This window comes from Triturus cristatus, chromosome 6, assembly GCF_964204655.1.
Source record: "Triturus cristatus chromosome 6, aTriCri1.1, whole genome shotgun sequence".
NCBI classification, from domain to species: Eukaryota; Metazoa; Chordata; class Amphibia; order Caudata; family Salamandridae; genus Triturus; species Triturus cristatus.
In genome coordinates this window covers 197017361-197031076 of record NC_140589.1, presented here as the reverse complement: position 1 = coordinate 197031076, position 13716 = coordinate 197017361, and the positions used below count along the sequence as shown (strand labels likewise).

Sequence of the window (13716 nt, the reverse complement as noted above, 5' to 3'; positions counted from 1 at the left end):
ACTTCGATTCATGGGAAGCAGTTTACTACAATGTGGGGAGTGAAATGTGCAATTTCATTACACCCAAGGCATATAAAACTTACTTTGTAAGGATCCTCCATTTAAATACTTGGCCCCCTACCACTGGGACACCAGGGGAGATCCTGGGGGCTCCTAATATGCCAAAAATATTGTTGTAATAATTTGTAAGTGCCCCAAACACCAAAATCGAGTTTGGACACAATTTACATTTTAAAAGCAGTCCTGCAATACAGGGCTACTTTTAAACTGCCCACAGGCCTTAGCATTGCACGCATGCAAGTGCAGAAAGGGCTGCTATGCCCTATTATATACTAGGGACTTGTAGGTAGTTTGATTTCCCTACCTTTATATGTAGTAGGGCCTTATAGGGGAGGTCATGCCAATCATAGGGGTACCATAACCAATAGTGTACCCTAGTGTATGTAGGTGTTTTTACTGTATTCTGTTTTCTAAGTGACTTTTCAGCTTAGCACTGGCTCTGGGCCTGGTTAGGCAGAGCCCAGAGACAGTCAGAGTCCGATACCACCAGTACCTGTTGGCAAAAAATGGGGGGGGTGGGGCAGGGCACAAGAATTACTTTTCAATATAGCCCTCCCCCAAACAAAAGGTGATGGGTTTCTAACCTACACCCTGGTAGTCCTCATCAGCTTAGTGGAAAAAACCTGGAAAGCCCATCAGCACAATGATGACTTTGCAACACTATGCTTTTATCAACTATCTGAAAAATATCCAATTTGCTACCTGGTCCTGTTACGTATTTGAAACCAAAACATTTATAAGAAACCTCAATAGCTTACAATTTCTTTAACAGTTTCTATTGTGATTACACAATTGTATTCTACATGTCTGTTCATTAATCCACTTTCTGTGTACCAGATTCCCTAAAATTTCCAAATCCATTCTTGAGTAATGAAGTTAGCCAGTGCCCTCAAGTTCCTCGGCAGCTCCTTGGGTCAACGTGTGTTCTAGGACAGAAAGTACAGCTGTGCCAGAGACACACTGTGCAGCTGACAGAGCAGCATGGTTTGCTGTCTGCACTCTGAGTCATGACCCAGCACTGCTGGTGATGGCACATGGACACTGTTGTTTGCCTGAAGCTCTGCTAGCCATTGTGTTGCTGCCTTATCACTCCCTGGATTATTGGCAAAAAAGAGTTTACCCTGCTGTGCTTTCAAGGTTACAAGCTGCTGACCAACAGAATGCAAAAAAATGTTTAATGAAGAGGGATAACCTAAAGCCCATGTGTGTATAGTTTTTTCGTTCATCATATGAGCTCCTTCAGACAGAAAAATCTCTCTCTAGCCCGACATGAAAAGATATTTGATGAAGGTGTGAAATAAGGAAGTCAGTATTTCAAGGAATACTCAGAAAATGGGAATTATAGATACAACTGCCCACATACATAGTTATCCTTTTCAATGCATTTTCTTTTCTCCTGGATTGATACCTGAAATAATTACAGTTTGCACTTATGGCTTATGTTGCAGTGCCTGCAATTCTAGTTGACTACTACTATTTCTAAGCCCCATAATGCTGTGAAGTGTTCTGTCTAAGAAGACTGTCAAGAAGAAGAGCCGTAGAAGCTGTGAGGAGGAACTACATCTGTGATGTGTGCTTTGCTGTGTTGGCCTGCAGTGGCTGCTTCTGTCTTGGGCAGTGAAAGGACTGGACATTCTGCAATCTACTTTTGTGAGTTTCTCCAAGGGGTTGAGGTAGAGCTTGCCCTCTGTTCAACAAGTCTCAAGAACAGCAAAGACTTCAAGCTCTTCTACCCTCAGCACTGGGGACTGATTGTTTTGTGCTGCAACAGAGGAAAAAGCAACCCGACGCCATCTACGACGCCTCTGCCAACTCTGTGTCCTGAAGGCACCACAGAGGGCACCGCAGCAAAGCCACACCTCGACCCTGGCCTACCGACGCCAGTGCCATCGCTGCTTGCACAGTGACCTGCCAGCACCGCCTTCACCTCGCACTGCGACCCTGGTCTCACCGACGACACCATCTGACGCCGCCACCGAGCCGCTGCTCGCACCACGACCTGAGCCCACCACACGCCGCACCGCTGCACTTTGCACCGCAGCACCCGATGCCTGCCAATGCCAGTGTTCCTGACTTCAACAGAGGAGAGTTCGACCTGCAACGCGTGTGACTTCAAGGGCCCGATGACTCCTGCACCGACCTCCGGAACCGCCGCCTGTGGACGCGGTGCTTTTGGAAGCTCAATGAGAGGTCGCCACGCCCTGCATTTCTAAAAGGTACACTTTGCAATTCTTCCTAACACCGTAGCTGGCCCGCGATGCCGCGATCAGCCAGAACTGTTTGGATTTGTTTGCTCACGATGCCGTGATAGCCCCGGATGGAGCTATCAACATCAAGGAACTATTTTTCAAGCATATTGTGATAATTGAAGATTTTTAAGAACTGTATTGTGGATTTTTATCGTTTTGGGTCGTGTCTTAAATATATAAAAATATTGGATATTTTTCTAAACTGGTATGGTGCCCTTTTGTAGTGCTTACACTGTATTACTGTTGGTTATGTGCAAATGCTTAAGCCTGACTGCTCGTGCCAAGCTACCAAGGGGGTGAGCAGGGGTTATTTTAGGAGTGTAACTCCCTTATCCTGACTAGAGTGGTGGTTTCTGCCCAACTTTGGCACATGCCCTAGCCGACCAAAAATCCAATTTCTAACAAGATGTTATAAGCAAACCCCCAATTCTTTCCCATGGGAACAGATAGCCTTGCAATAGTGAAAAACGAAATTGGAGGTATTTCACTATCAGGACATGCCACACACACCAGGCATGTCCTACCTTTTACATACACTGCACCCTGCCCACAGGAGTACATTGGGCCTACCTTAGGGGTGAGTAACATGTAAGAAAAGCCTAGCAAGTGGGTGCACTTGCCAAGTTGATATGGCAGTATTAGACTGCACACAGGCAGTGCAATGGCAGGGCTGAATTACATTTACAGGATGCTTCAGTGGGTGGCACAACCAGTGCTGCAGGCCCACTAGCATGCATTTGATTTACAGGCCCTGGGCACACACAGTGCACTGTACCAGTGACTGACTAGTAAATCAATTAAGCCAATTATGGAAACACCAAGCCATAACAACAATTTGCAAAGGGAACACTTGGCACTGAACAGCAGTGGCAAAGTGCCCAAAGCATCTAGACCAGCAAAACGAAAATCCACACACAGACAAACCCAGTGGAGTGTCTGTGTGCAGGAACCTCAGCTTCTCGCGTCAGTATGTCAGCATGGAAGTCTTTCTCCTCTGCCTGCCTTGACAAAGGTACCCTCAGGGAAGTCTACCTTGCTGTGTCATGTTGGCCGAGGATGGCGGAAGGGATGACCCTTATACATAATTTTCATGCAGAAGATGGTAATCCTGCTGTGATTCTGCAAATCCTTATGCATAATCAATGAGGCTAGTTTTCGGGAAAATAACCCCTGCTCACCCCCTTGGTAGCTTGGCACGAGCAGACAAGCCTATCTCAGAGGCAGTGTGTAAATCATTTGTGAACACACAACATTGATGCAGCACTTAACTAGGTAAAAGGTCAATACCAAAACCCGTTATGTAGTGTATTGGTACGGTAAATGGAGGTGAAGGGTTAGGGGACTACTCAAGCCTATATTGGGGTACCCTATGAAACTTAACACTGTGTATCGCTAAATAACTTTATTAAACAAAACCATGCACTATGTGACATACATGTGCAAACATAAAAATTTAAATGACACTGTTTAACATCACAGAAGTCTCATGCAGGTAAAGAGCATGCATCTGGAGACTCAGCTCCAGTCAGGAGATGAGAACAGAGTGGCCCCATCATTCCCAATAACTGCACCCACAAGACGCAGGACCACAGTGGCACCACTACCTGCATTTGATATAGAAGAGGAGAGCCAACCTGACCCTCAGGCAACACAGGCTGGGCATAGCCCCACACCAAGACCGCAAATCCAAATGCGGCACAGCACTGTCCTCATCAGGAGGTGCAGGGCAAGGGCTCAAATGGGAGCTGAAGAAGGCAAAGGTTCAACTGTCTTTAGTGGGATGGAGAACCAAATGTTGAAGCTTCAGTGCCTGCAATGCAAACACATGCCTTTAATGCAGACACAACTTGGAACATTTGCAACAAACATGGCAGAGATGAGGGACAGCATGAAGGAGCTCACAATAGCAGTGGTGGAAGGATGGAGGAAAACAAATGAAAACTTTAGGAATGTGACCCGAGCCCTCCAGGATTTATGCAAGGTGATGCAGGAAGATCATGTGTCCCATTGCAAAGGGCACCATCAGTTACTTGGGCGCTTAGATGGCTACACTAGGGCCATCAACCGCCTGAGCACCACAACAGCTCTGTGGGCATGCAGGTCAAAATGACCCATTGCTGTAGAGATGTGGCCAGGGGACTCATACAGGTCACCAATTCTGTGGAGCAATTGCAAAATGCTTCAGTTGGGGGCAGCAATGTACTGGGTGGAGGGGATAGTGAGGATGCCTCCAGTCTAAGTAGTATCTTGCACCTGTGACCACATGCAGGAGGCGCAGTACAAAGAATACTTCTGCATCAGAAGGGTGCACAAGGGATGTGACAGAACCCACAGAATGGCCCACAGGAGTACGAGGTCGCAGAAAATAGTGTAAAAAGTACAATTGATGGACAGAATGCAGAACAATGTAATACATTTACCCCAGTACAGAGATCTGGGCCTAAACCATTGTTTTTTGCTCCCAATGCCATTCCAGTTTGAACCCAGACATATGCAAATCCTTCTTGACCCTGCACCCAATGGTAACAGTCCAGCCCAAACTGCCAGGCCAGGTCCTCTGTGGACTGAAAACAAGCATCCTAGGAACGGTTTCAGGGTTTCACCCTTCATCAGCCAGGATAGCTTGAGTCCAGTGGAATGACGGGCACTGTACCCAAGTCTGGGCATACCCGTCCCACCCGGTGTGACAGATGCAAAAAGAACATTTGATGGACAGAATGCAGAACAATGTCATACATACACCCAAGTACAGAGAGACTCGGGCCTAGATCCATTGTTTTTTTGCTCCCCATGCCAACCCAGTTTGAACCCAGCAAATCAGTCTTGACTCTGTGCCCAATGGGAACAGTCCAGCCCGAACTGCGGCATTGAGAAAAGGAATGTAATTTGGTGAGGTAAACAGTATTATCGATTTTGTCAGGGCTGACGTTCAAGTTCCATGTCAATGTTATACTTTTACATTCTGACTGTCACACTGCATGTTTTCCCCTGTTATGTGTGCATTAACACTACCTGAGGTATTTTTTGGAATAAATAACATAGGCAATGAAACCATGTAGTGGTTTGTGTCATCATTATCCACCTTAAAAAAATAATTCTGTGTTATTTCTGCACCACCCTGTCTCCCCTGTGCTGCACTTGGCCTGCATGCTGCTTGTGGTGGCTGTCTTGACTGATTGTCTTCCTCAGGCTCAATGTCTGATAGTTCCAGGGGGTATGCCTCTTTAAGTTGCAGTGCTGTGCAACATGGCACAATTGACCACAATTTTGCAGCAGGTATCTGGCCTGTACTGCAGTGCACCTCCAGTTTTGTGTAGGCAGCAGAACCTACTTTTTAGCGAGCCAAAGGTCCTCTCTATCACATTGCGAATAGAAATTTGCGCTGCATTGTTTCGCTGCTCACTTGGTGTATTTGGATTTAGGTATGGCGTCAGTATGAAGGAGCGCACAACATATTCGCTGTCACCTACAGGTCAGACAGAAACAGATTACTCACTGCTATGTTTCACAATGACTAGAGTCAGCAAGACAGTGTTAGATATATTTACAGAGCAGGTATCCTTCGCCATATTCACCCCCAATGACAAGAGTATGTATGCTACTGTGTCGGAAGATGTAGGAATCATGCATACTACCTGGGAATCTTGCCACTATGTCTGTGATGATATTTTTGGAATTGCATATGACTTGTATATTCAGTGAATGGTATGATTTCCTGTTCCTGTAAATGTACTCATTCACTGAGGGGGACATATAGCTACATGCTTCCCAAAAATGCAAACAATTACATGGGGAAATTGAGCTATCTGATAGAAGTCAAATTTGGTTTGCTGCAATTCCTGTGGCATTGTAGGAAACCTTATTTGGTGGTGTATCCTCTGCAACATGGTGTCCAGGAATGAGTCAAAAAAGCGTAATAAGGCACTTTTTGAAACCCCTCCAGCTGCAGATATTAGACACTGGAAGCTACCTGACTCTAGAAGGTGCAGTGAACATAGGACCTACACATAGGTGGGGATGGCATGTGTCCTGCGAGTCTGACGCTGCAGTAGGGGATCTAATTCAACTATCAGATCATAGATCATGTCTGCACCCTACCTATATTTGTCATAAATCTCTTCCTCTGTCTGCCCCAACAATGTAACACACACTCTAAAAATGCTTTCCTGTATCCTCCTTCTTCTCCGTGCTGCTGCTCATAGCTTTATCCTCCTCGCTATGACGTACAGCACTGCAATTCTGAAACATTCTGAAGCCTTCTGGGCCTGTTTAAATAGTTTGTCAATGGTTTTCACCCGATTAGATGGTTTTCACCTGATTATCATCTGATTTGAATTGGTGCTATTTTGCGAGTGCAAAATTGAGAATCCCAGTTCATTTGCAGTTTGTGAATGTTTCTTGCATAGGTGTGCGATTATCAAATTGCGAATTCGCTAATACAGATTCGCTAATTGAAGTGATTTGGATCTATATTCGGGTACCAGTACCAAGATGGAGGACTCTTGCCTCTGCTGTTTGATAGGAATTTACAATTGTGTCTGTGACTGTTTAGCATTGACTCCAATTTTTCCCTGGATGCTCTGGATACCATTGATCCTCACGCTGTCATCTCATTCTGATCAGGCGTTCTAAAGATTCATTTCATTTCCTAGGAACTCATCACAAGCATTTTGTTTCTTCTTGTGCTCAATCATTTCTCTTGTCCTGCTGATGACCTGTTTACTTTGGCTGAAAATAATTAATTTCCTTAATTGAAAGTTGTGCAATGGGATATTTACAAACTGTTATCTTCTGAAATGATCTGCACACGCTGTAGAATCATTACAAACTATTAGCCACTTTTCGATTTTCCTCTGATTATTACACTGCAACGTTCACATGAGTTTCTTGTGCAATGTGGGTTCAACATACGCACTGAGCCCTTACTATTTTTATATATATAGTGCTGCTAATGAAAAATATAAAGTTTGTATTTCTTTTAATTTTTACCCATATCATATTCATTGCCTTGTTGCATAAATCAATGCACTCCTAAAAATATTGTAAGATTGATGATGTCTTTATATGAATGAAATCTATTTCGACACTTTTGTTTAGACATGATTAATACCCTTGTCCTTTTAGGTCTGTGGGATGTCTTTGTTGCATATATTGACATCCGAGTAGGTCAAGCACACAAAAATTGATAGGAGGAATGCTTGCAATAAGTCTAAACACTGGCAATCGCTCAGGGTAACATTCCAACTTCTTGTACTTTTAACCACCATGCCACCTCAGTTTGGACCCAGCCATATGCAAATCAGTCTTTCAAAAAATATTTCTTATTGCATTTTTTATGAAATATATCCCCATGGACGAATATTAGACACAGAGGTGCAGGAACTTCCCATCAATTGTAAGTCTAAAACAATGACAATGCACAAACCCAAGCCTCACCACCCACCACCCACCTCCCTTCACCTCAACATCAAACAAGGCCCAGCAGTAGCGTAGTGATAAATGAGCACATTGAACAGCAGACAATAATTTTAACAGATGTAAGCCCAATTTCTGTCACTCTGCCTCTTCTCAGTCCAGAGTTTCAGTACCTCTTCAAAAGAATAATACAATATCCACTTACCCCAGACTTTCTGGACTTTGCGTGGGCTGCCCCTATTAGAGTATATAACTGTCTCCACCACTATTTACATATCCATCCCCCTTTTCCATTCCTGTAGTGTAGGACATTCCCCCAATCCCCAGTGGCGAGCCACGGCATGCAAATCAGTCCTGACCCTGCTCTAATCGGAACAGTCCAGACTGATTTGCAAATGACTAGGTCCAAACCGAGGTGGCATGGTGTAAAAAATAACGAAGAACTCGGATGCTGCCCAGCAACTACTAGTGGCTGAGATTAATTCAAGCATTCCATCCATCACCTTTTTGTAAACCAACGTGCCACTATCAGACTGGGGGCATGAGCCCACCTGCCATATTTAGAGCTGACCATCTGATGTTTATTTTTTCTGTCCATTACTACCAGGGCAACATCCGGTTGTGAGGAAGAGATTCATTGAAAAAATGACACACACATCCAGGGAAAAAAACCTCTGAATGTGGGGGACATAGATATTTGGTTTTTAAAACTTTGGAAGTTTATTTAAATAAAACTTTTGTTTTGCTGAACAGCCATCAAGTCTGGTGGATGGAGGGCATCCACCAAACATTTAGTGCCTTCAGAGGAGCAGCTGCAATGGTGGTTCCTCTGAAGGTATAGAGATCACCGCTGGCCAGTAATGATCTCAAAATATGGTTGTCTAAATTCTGTCAGTGTGGCAGACATAACGTCCTCTGCAAGTCTGATGGATGGAGTAAAGACTGCCACACTTTAAATCAAGTTATATTAAACAAAAAATGCCACACTGACTGTTCTTTTAGCATTTACTTAATTGTGGTCGCTTTAATCAATAGCAGCGGTCACCATACATTTTTTAATTCTGTATATGAACATCATACAGGAAGTTTTTGTTAACACACACAGAAGATCACATAAAAAATGCAACAACAAAAATATCAACAGAAAAGTAGACATGAACATCTGACCAATATTAATACACATTAGGTGCTCAAATGGTGGTCAACATGTTTTGAACCCTCTGAAGTTTCCTTTGTAGGGTTTCTCCTCAGGACAAGGAACTGATGGCTGTATCTAAAAAAAACCATATAAACAAATATTAAGGACACTTGCCTAGATACTCAAACGCTAAAATACCTCCATTATTTTCACCTAGAATATAATAAAAAAACTTAATGACAATATCTCACAAGGGGGAAGGACCATCAGGATAAAGAAATTAATCTAGTTTTTGCACTCCTTCAGGTCAGATTCCAAAGGAAATCCTCACTTTGAAAACACAATATTGTCTGCAATTGATAAATTGAGCATGACTAAAGATTTTGTTAAACATAAAATCGCCAAAGATCAGAGAGATGCCCTTGTGCAATTACAATCCGATGATAATGTTGTGATAACACAGGCTGACAAGGGTGGTGCTATAGTCATCTGGGCATTAGAAGATTTTAAAAAGGAAGCAGACAGGCAACTAGACAGTTACAAAAAGTCCCTAGATATCCCATTAAGGCAATTCAAAAGGAGATTACTGTCATTATTAAACAGGCATTCGATGATGGATTTATAAGACCACGTGAATGTGATTTCCTTATCAAAACAAAGCCCAGAATAACAGTGTTACATCTTTTACCAAAATTACATAAAGACCCTGCTTCACAACCAGGGTGACCGAATGTGTTAGGCTGTTTTTCGGTGTTACAATACAATACAATGTGTAAAGCGCGCTACATACCCGTGAGGGTCGCAAGGCGCTGGAGGTGAGGGGGGGGGCTGCTACTGATCGAAGAGCCATGTCTTGAGGAGACTTCTGAAGGCCAGCAGGTCCTGGGTCTGTCGTAAGTTGGTAGGGAGAGTGTTCCAGGTCTTGGCGGCAAGGTAGGAGAAGGATCTGCCGCCGGCGGTGGTTTTTCTGGTACGGGGTACCGTGGCGAGGGCGAGGTTGGCAGAGCGGAGGTAGCGGGTCGGGTGTGGAAGTTGAGTCGGTGGTTGAGGTATGCTGGTCCGGTGTTGTGGAGGGCCCTGTGTGAGTGTATGAGGAGCTTGAAGGTGATCCTCTTGTTGACGGGGAGCCAGTGCAGGTCTCTCTGGTGGGGTGTGATGTGGTTGCGACGTGGTATGTTGAGGATCAATCATGCTGCGGCGTTCTGGATGCGTTGCAACCGCTTCAGGAGCTTGGTTGTTATTCCTGCATAGAGGGCGTTGCCGTAGTCCAGTCTGCTGGTGACGAGGGCGTGGGTAACGGTCCTTCTAGTGTCAGGGGGGATCCATTCGAAGATTCTGCGGAGCATACGGAGGGTGTTGAAGCAAGAAGCGGAGACTGCGTTGACCTGCTTGGTCATGGAGAGGGTGGAGTCTAGGACGATCCCTAGGTTGCGTGCGTGGTCGGTTGGATAAGGTGCTGTTCCTAGCGAAGTAGGCCACCAGGAGTCGTCCCAGGCCGAGGGGGTGGAGCCGAGGATGAAGACCTCCGTCTTGTCTGAGATTAGCTTCAATCTGCTGTGCTTCATCCATTCGGATGATGTTGAGGCTATGTTGTCGTGCGACGTGGGCGAGTGGTGCCATGTAGATGTTGAACAGGGTCGGCCTGTGGGACGCCGCAGATGATCTAGGTGGTCTTGTAGTGGAAGGGTGGGAGGCGGATGCTCTGGGTTCTGCCGGTGAGGAAGGATGTGGTCCAGGCCAGGGCCTTCTCTTGGATTCCGGTGTCATGGAGGCGAGCTGTTAGGGTGCGGTGGCAGACCGTGTCGAAGGCTGCTGAAAGATCTAGAAGGATGAGGGCGGCTGTTTCTCCTTTGTCCATCAAGATCCTGATGTCATCGGTGGCGGCGATGAGGGCGGTCTCGGTGCTGTGGTTGCTGCGGAATCCTGACTGCGATGGGTCAAGGATGTTGTTGTCTTCGAGGTAGCGGGTCAGTTGTCTGTTGACAATCTTCTCTGTGACCTTCACCGGGAAGGGGAGCAGGGAGATGGGCCGGAAGTTCCTGAGGTCGTTGGGGTCCGCCTTGGGTTTCTTCAGTAGGGCTTTGATCTCGGCATGCTTCCAGCTATCCGGGAAGGTTGCAGTCTCGAAGGAGGAGTTGATTATTTTCCGGAGATGGGGTGCGATGGATGCGCTGGCTTTGTTGAAGAAGTGGTGGGGGCAGGGGTCAGAAGGGGATCCGGAGTGTATGGAGTTCATGGTTTTGATGGTGTCTTCGTCGCTGACGTTGGTCCAGGTGGTCAGGCGACTAGTGCGGGTAGTAGGGCTGGTTGTCTCGGCGGTGGGTGAAGGGGTGTGGGAGTTGAAGCTGTCGTGGATGGCGGTGATCTTGCGATGAAAGAAGGTGGCCAGTGAGTCACACAGGTCCTGTGAAGGTGGGACGTCGTTGGTGCTGGCGCTGGGGTTGGAGAGTTCTTTCACGATGTTGAAGAGCTCTTTGGAGTCGTGTGCGTTGTTGTCTAGGCAATCTTTGAAGGCGGTCCTCTTGGCGGTCCTGATGAGTTGGTGGTGTTTGCGGATCGCGTTCTTGTGGCCCGTGTAGCTGTCTGGTTCATCGTCTCGGAGCCATTTCTTCTCCAGTTTTCCGCAGGTGTGCTTGGAGGTCCTGAGGTCTTCAGTGTACCATGCGGCATTCTTGTTGGTGTGGTTTGAGGCGGGGTCTTGAGTGGGGCGAGGGTGTTGGCGCAGTTGTTGAGCCACTGTTTTAGGTTGGTGGCAGTGGTGTCGGGGTCGGTGGGGTCGGCCGGTGGTCTGAGGGCGAGGGTGGTGGTCAGTTGGTCCTTGGTGATTTTGCCCCAGTATCGGCGTGGCGGCTATTGGGTGCGGTGGTGTGTGGTGGGTTTCTTGAAGGTGAAGTGGATGCATCGGTGGTCGGTCCAGTGGGGTTCGGTGGTGTGGTTGAAGGAGACGTGGGGACTTGCGGAGAAGATGGGGTCTAATGTGTGTCCGGCGGCGTGGGTGGGTGTCGTGTCCGGTGGCGTGGGTGGGTGTCGTCACGAGCTGTTTGAGTCCGAGGTTGGCAAGGTTGTCCATTAGGGCGGTGGAGTTGGCGTCGTTGTTGTCCTCGAGGTGGAAGTTCAGGTCCCCGAGGAGGATGTAGTCTGTGGAGGCGATGGCGTGGGTGCTGATGAGGTCGGTGATGGTGTCGTTGAAGTGTGGTCGGGGTCCGGGAGGTCTGTAGACGAGAGTTCCTCTGAGGGTGGTGTTGGGGTCGGTGCGGATCTGGAAGTGCATGTGCTCGGCAGAGGTGAGGGTGTCTTCGGTGTTGGTTGAGACTCGGAGGGTGTCTTTGTGGATGATGGCGATTCCTCCGCCCATTCCGTTGGTGCGGTCTCGGCGGGAGATCTTATAGCCTTCAGGGATGGCTATGGCGATGTCTGGAGCAGAGGAGACGTTCAGCCAGGTCTCTGTCAGGAAGGCGACGTCCGGGGTGGTTGAGTCTAGGAGGTCCCAGAGTTCGATGGCGTGCTTGCGGGCGGAGCGGGTGTTGAGGAGGAGGCATCGGAGGTGGTTGGCTTCTCTGGTTGATGGTTTCGCTGGCCGGATGCTGGTGAAGCTGCAGTTCCGGCAGGTAAAAAGTCCTTGGGTGTGTTTCGGGGCTGGAATCGTAGTGCAGTCTGGTGTTCTGGCAGGTCCGGGGTCCAGGGGTTCTGGCGTTGGGCGCTGTCCAGGCGTGGACTGGCGCAGACGGGCTTGCCTTTGTCACGCCAGCGGCGCGTCCGCTGCTCTTCCGCGCGGCGCCCTCCATAAGAGGCGAAGTGGGAGGGAGGAGCAGCTGGGAGGCGGGAGCGGGGCAGCCAATGGGAAGGGGCACAGAAGGAAAGGAGGCTATTGTCTATTGTCTATTGATGAACCACGAGTCACTTTCAAACAAAGTCGCAGCAGGACCAGAGTTTAAATCTATCAAGTTTGGGTTTTTATACTGTGTTCCTGGATATTTGATCTGTACGCATTATGGAAGTTTCAAGTCGGGTGTATCTCGTACACAACTGAAAGGTCGTAAATATGTGATAAAAATGTTTTTGCGTAAGCATCCTAATAGCCCGTCAGTTCCTGGCGGTTTGATCCTCATGATAGAATCGTTGTGTTCAACAGGAAGCTAGTCGCACCGAACAACCAGATGTAGCAGTTCTGAGAATGACGGTCGAGTAAAATCTATATTTTTATTGTAGATTGTTCTACCTTCCACATACTTCAAATTGATTATTGCACTCAGTTGGATCGGTGCCAATCCCGTGTTTCAAGTGAGTATTTCTTTGAAGAAAGGAGTGTTTACATAGGTGTTGAACACACCAGTATCTGTTTTGGACACCACATTAGATATTGTCATTAAGACAAGTTTTTTTTATTATATTGTAGGTGAAAATAATTGAACCTGCTGAATGACTAAACAATCAGTCTTGTGAGATAATCTCATCAGTAGCTTTGAGGTATTTTAGAGTTAGAGTATCTATGCAAGTTTGCTTAGTATTTGTTTATATGTTTTTTTAGATATAGACATCAGTTCTTTGTCCTGGGGAGAACCCTACATAGGAGACTTCAGAGGGTTCAAAATGCATTGACGCACCATTGGAGCACCTAATGTGTATTAATATTTGTACTATTTAAAGAATATATCATTGTCATCCAGGGCGTTAATCGACGTTAAATGTCTTAAATCATATCCTGGGTGTAAAAATTACACTTCTCCAGAAGTGCTGTGTTCATTTGATATGAGAGCAATGCAATGGGCTGTCAAAGTGTATTCAGAACTTCATTAATGATTATTCTCAGGCTCTCATTTGGATTTTTAAATAATGTGAACTGATAACGTGTTT

The 13716-nt window shown here is 46.5% G+C and overlaps 1 protein-coding gene across 5 annotated transcripts in view; it reads left to right on the top strand.

Annotated features, from left to right (window-relative positions):
- Window positions 1–13716, top strand: part of LOC146816630 (cytochrome P450 2K1-like) — a 504791-nt gene that overhangs the window by 51272 nt on the left and 439803 nt on the right. For 3 of the 5 annotated variants that reach the window (XM_085610503.1, XM_085610501.1, XM_085610505.1), the window contains exon 2: window positions 13072–13143. The exons of the other annotated variants lie outside the window; for them this stretch is intronic. In XM_085610503.1, the coding sequence (XP_085466629.1) occupies window positions 13072–13143 (72 nt within the window). The remainder of the gene's footprint in view (window positions 1–13071; window positions 13144–13716) is intronic. 5 annotated transcript variants of the gene reach the window in all.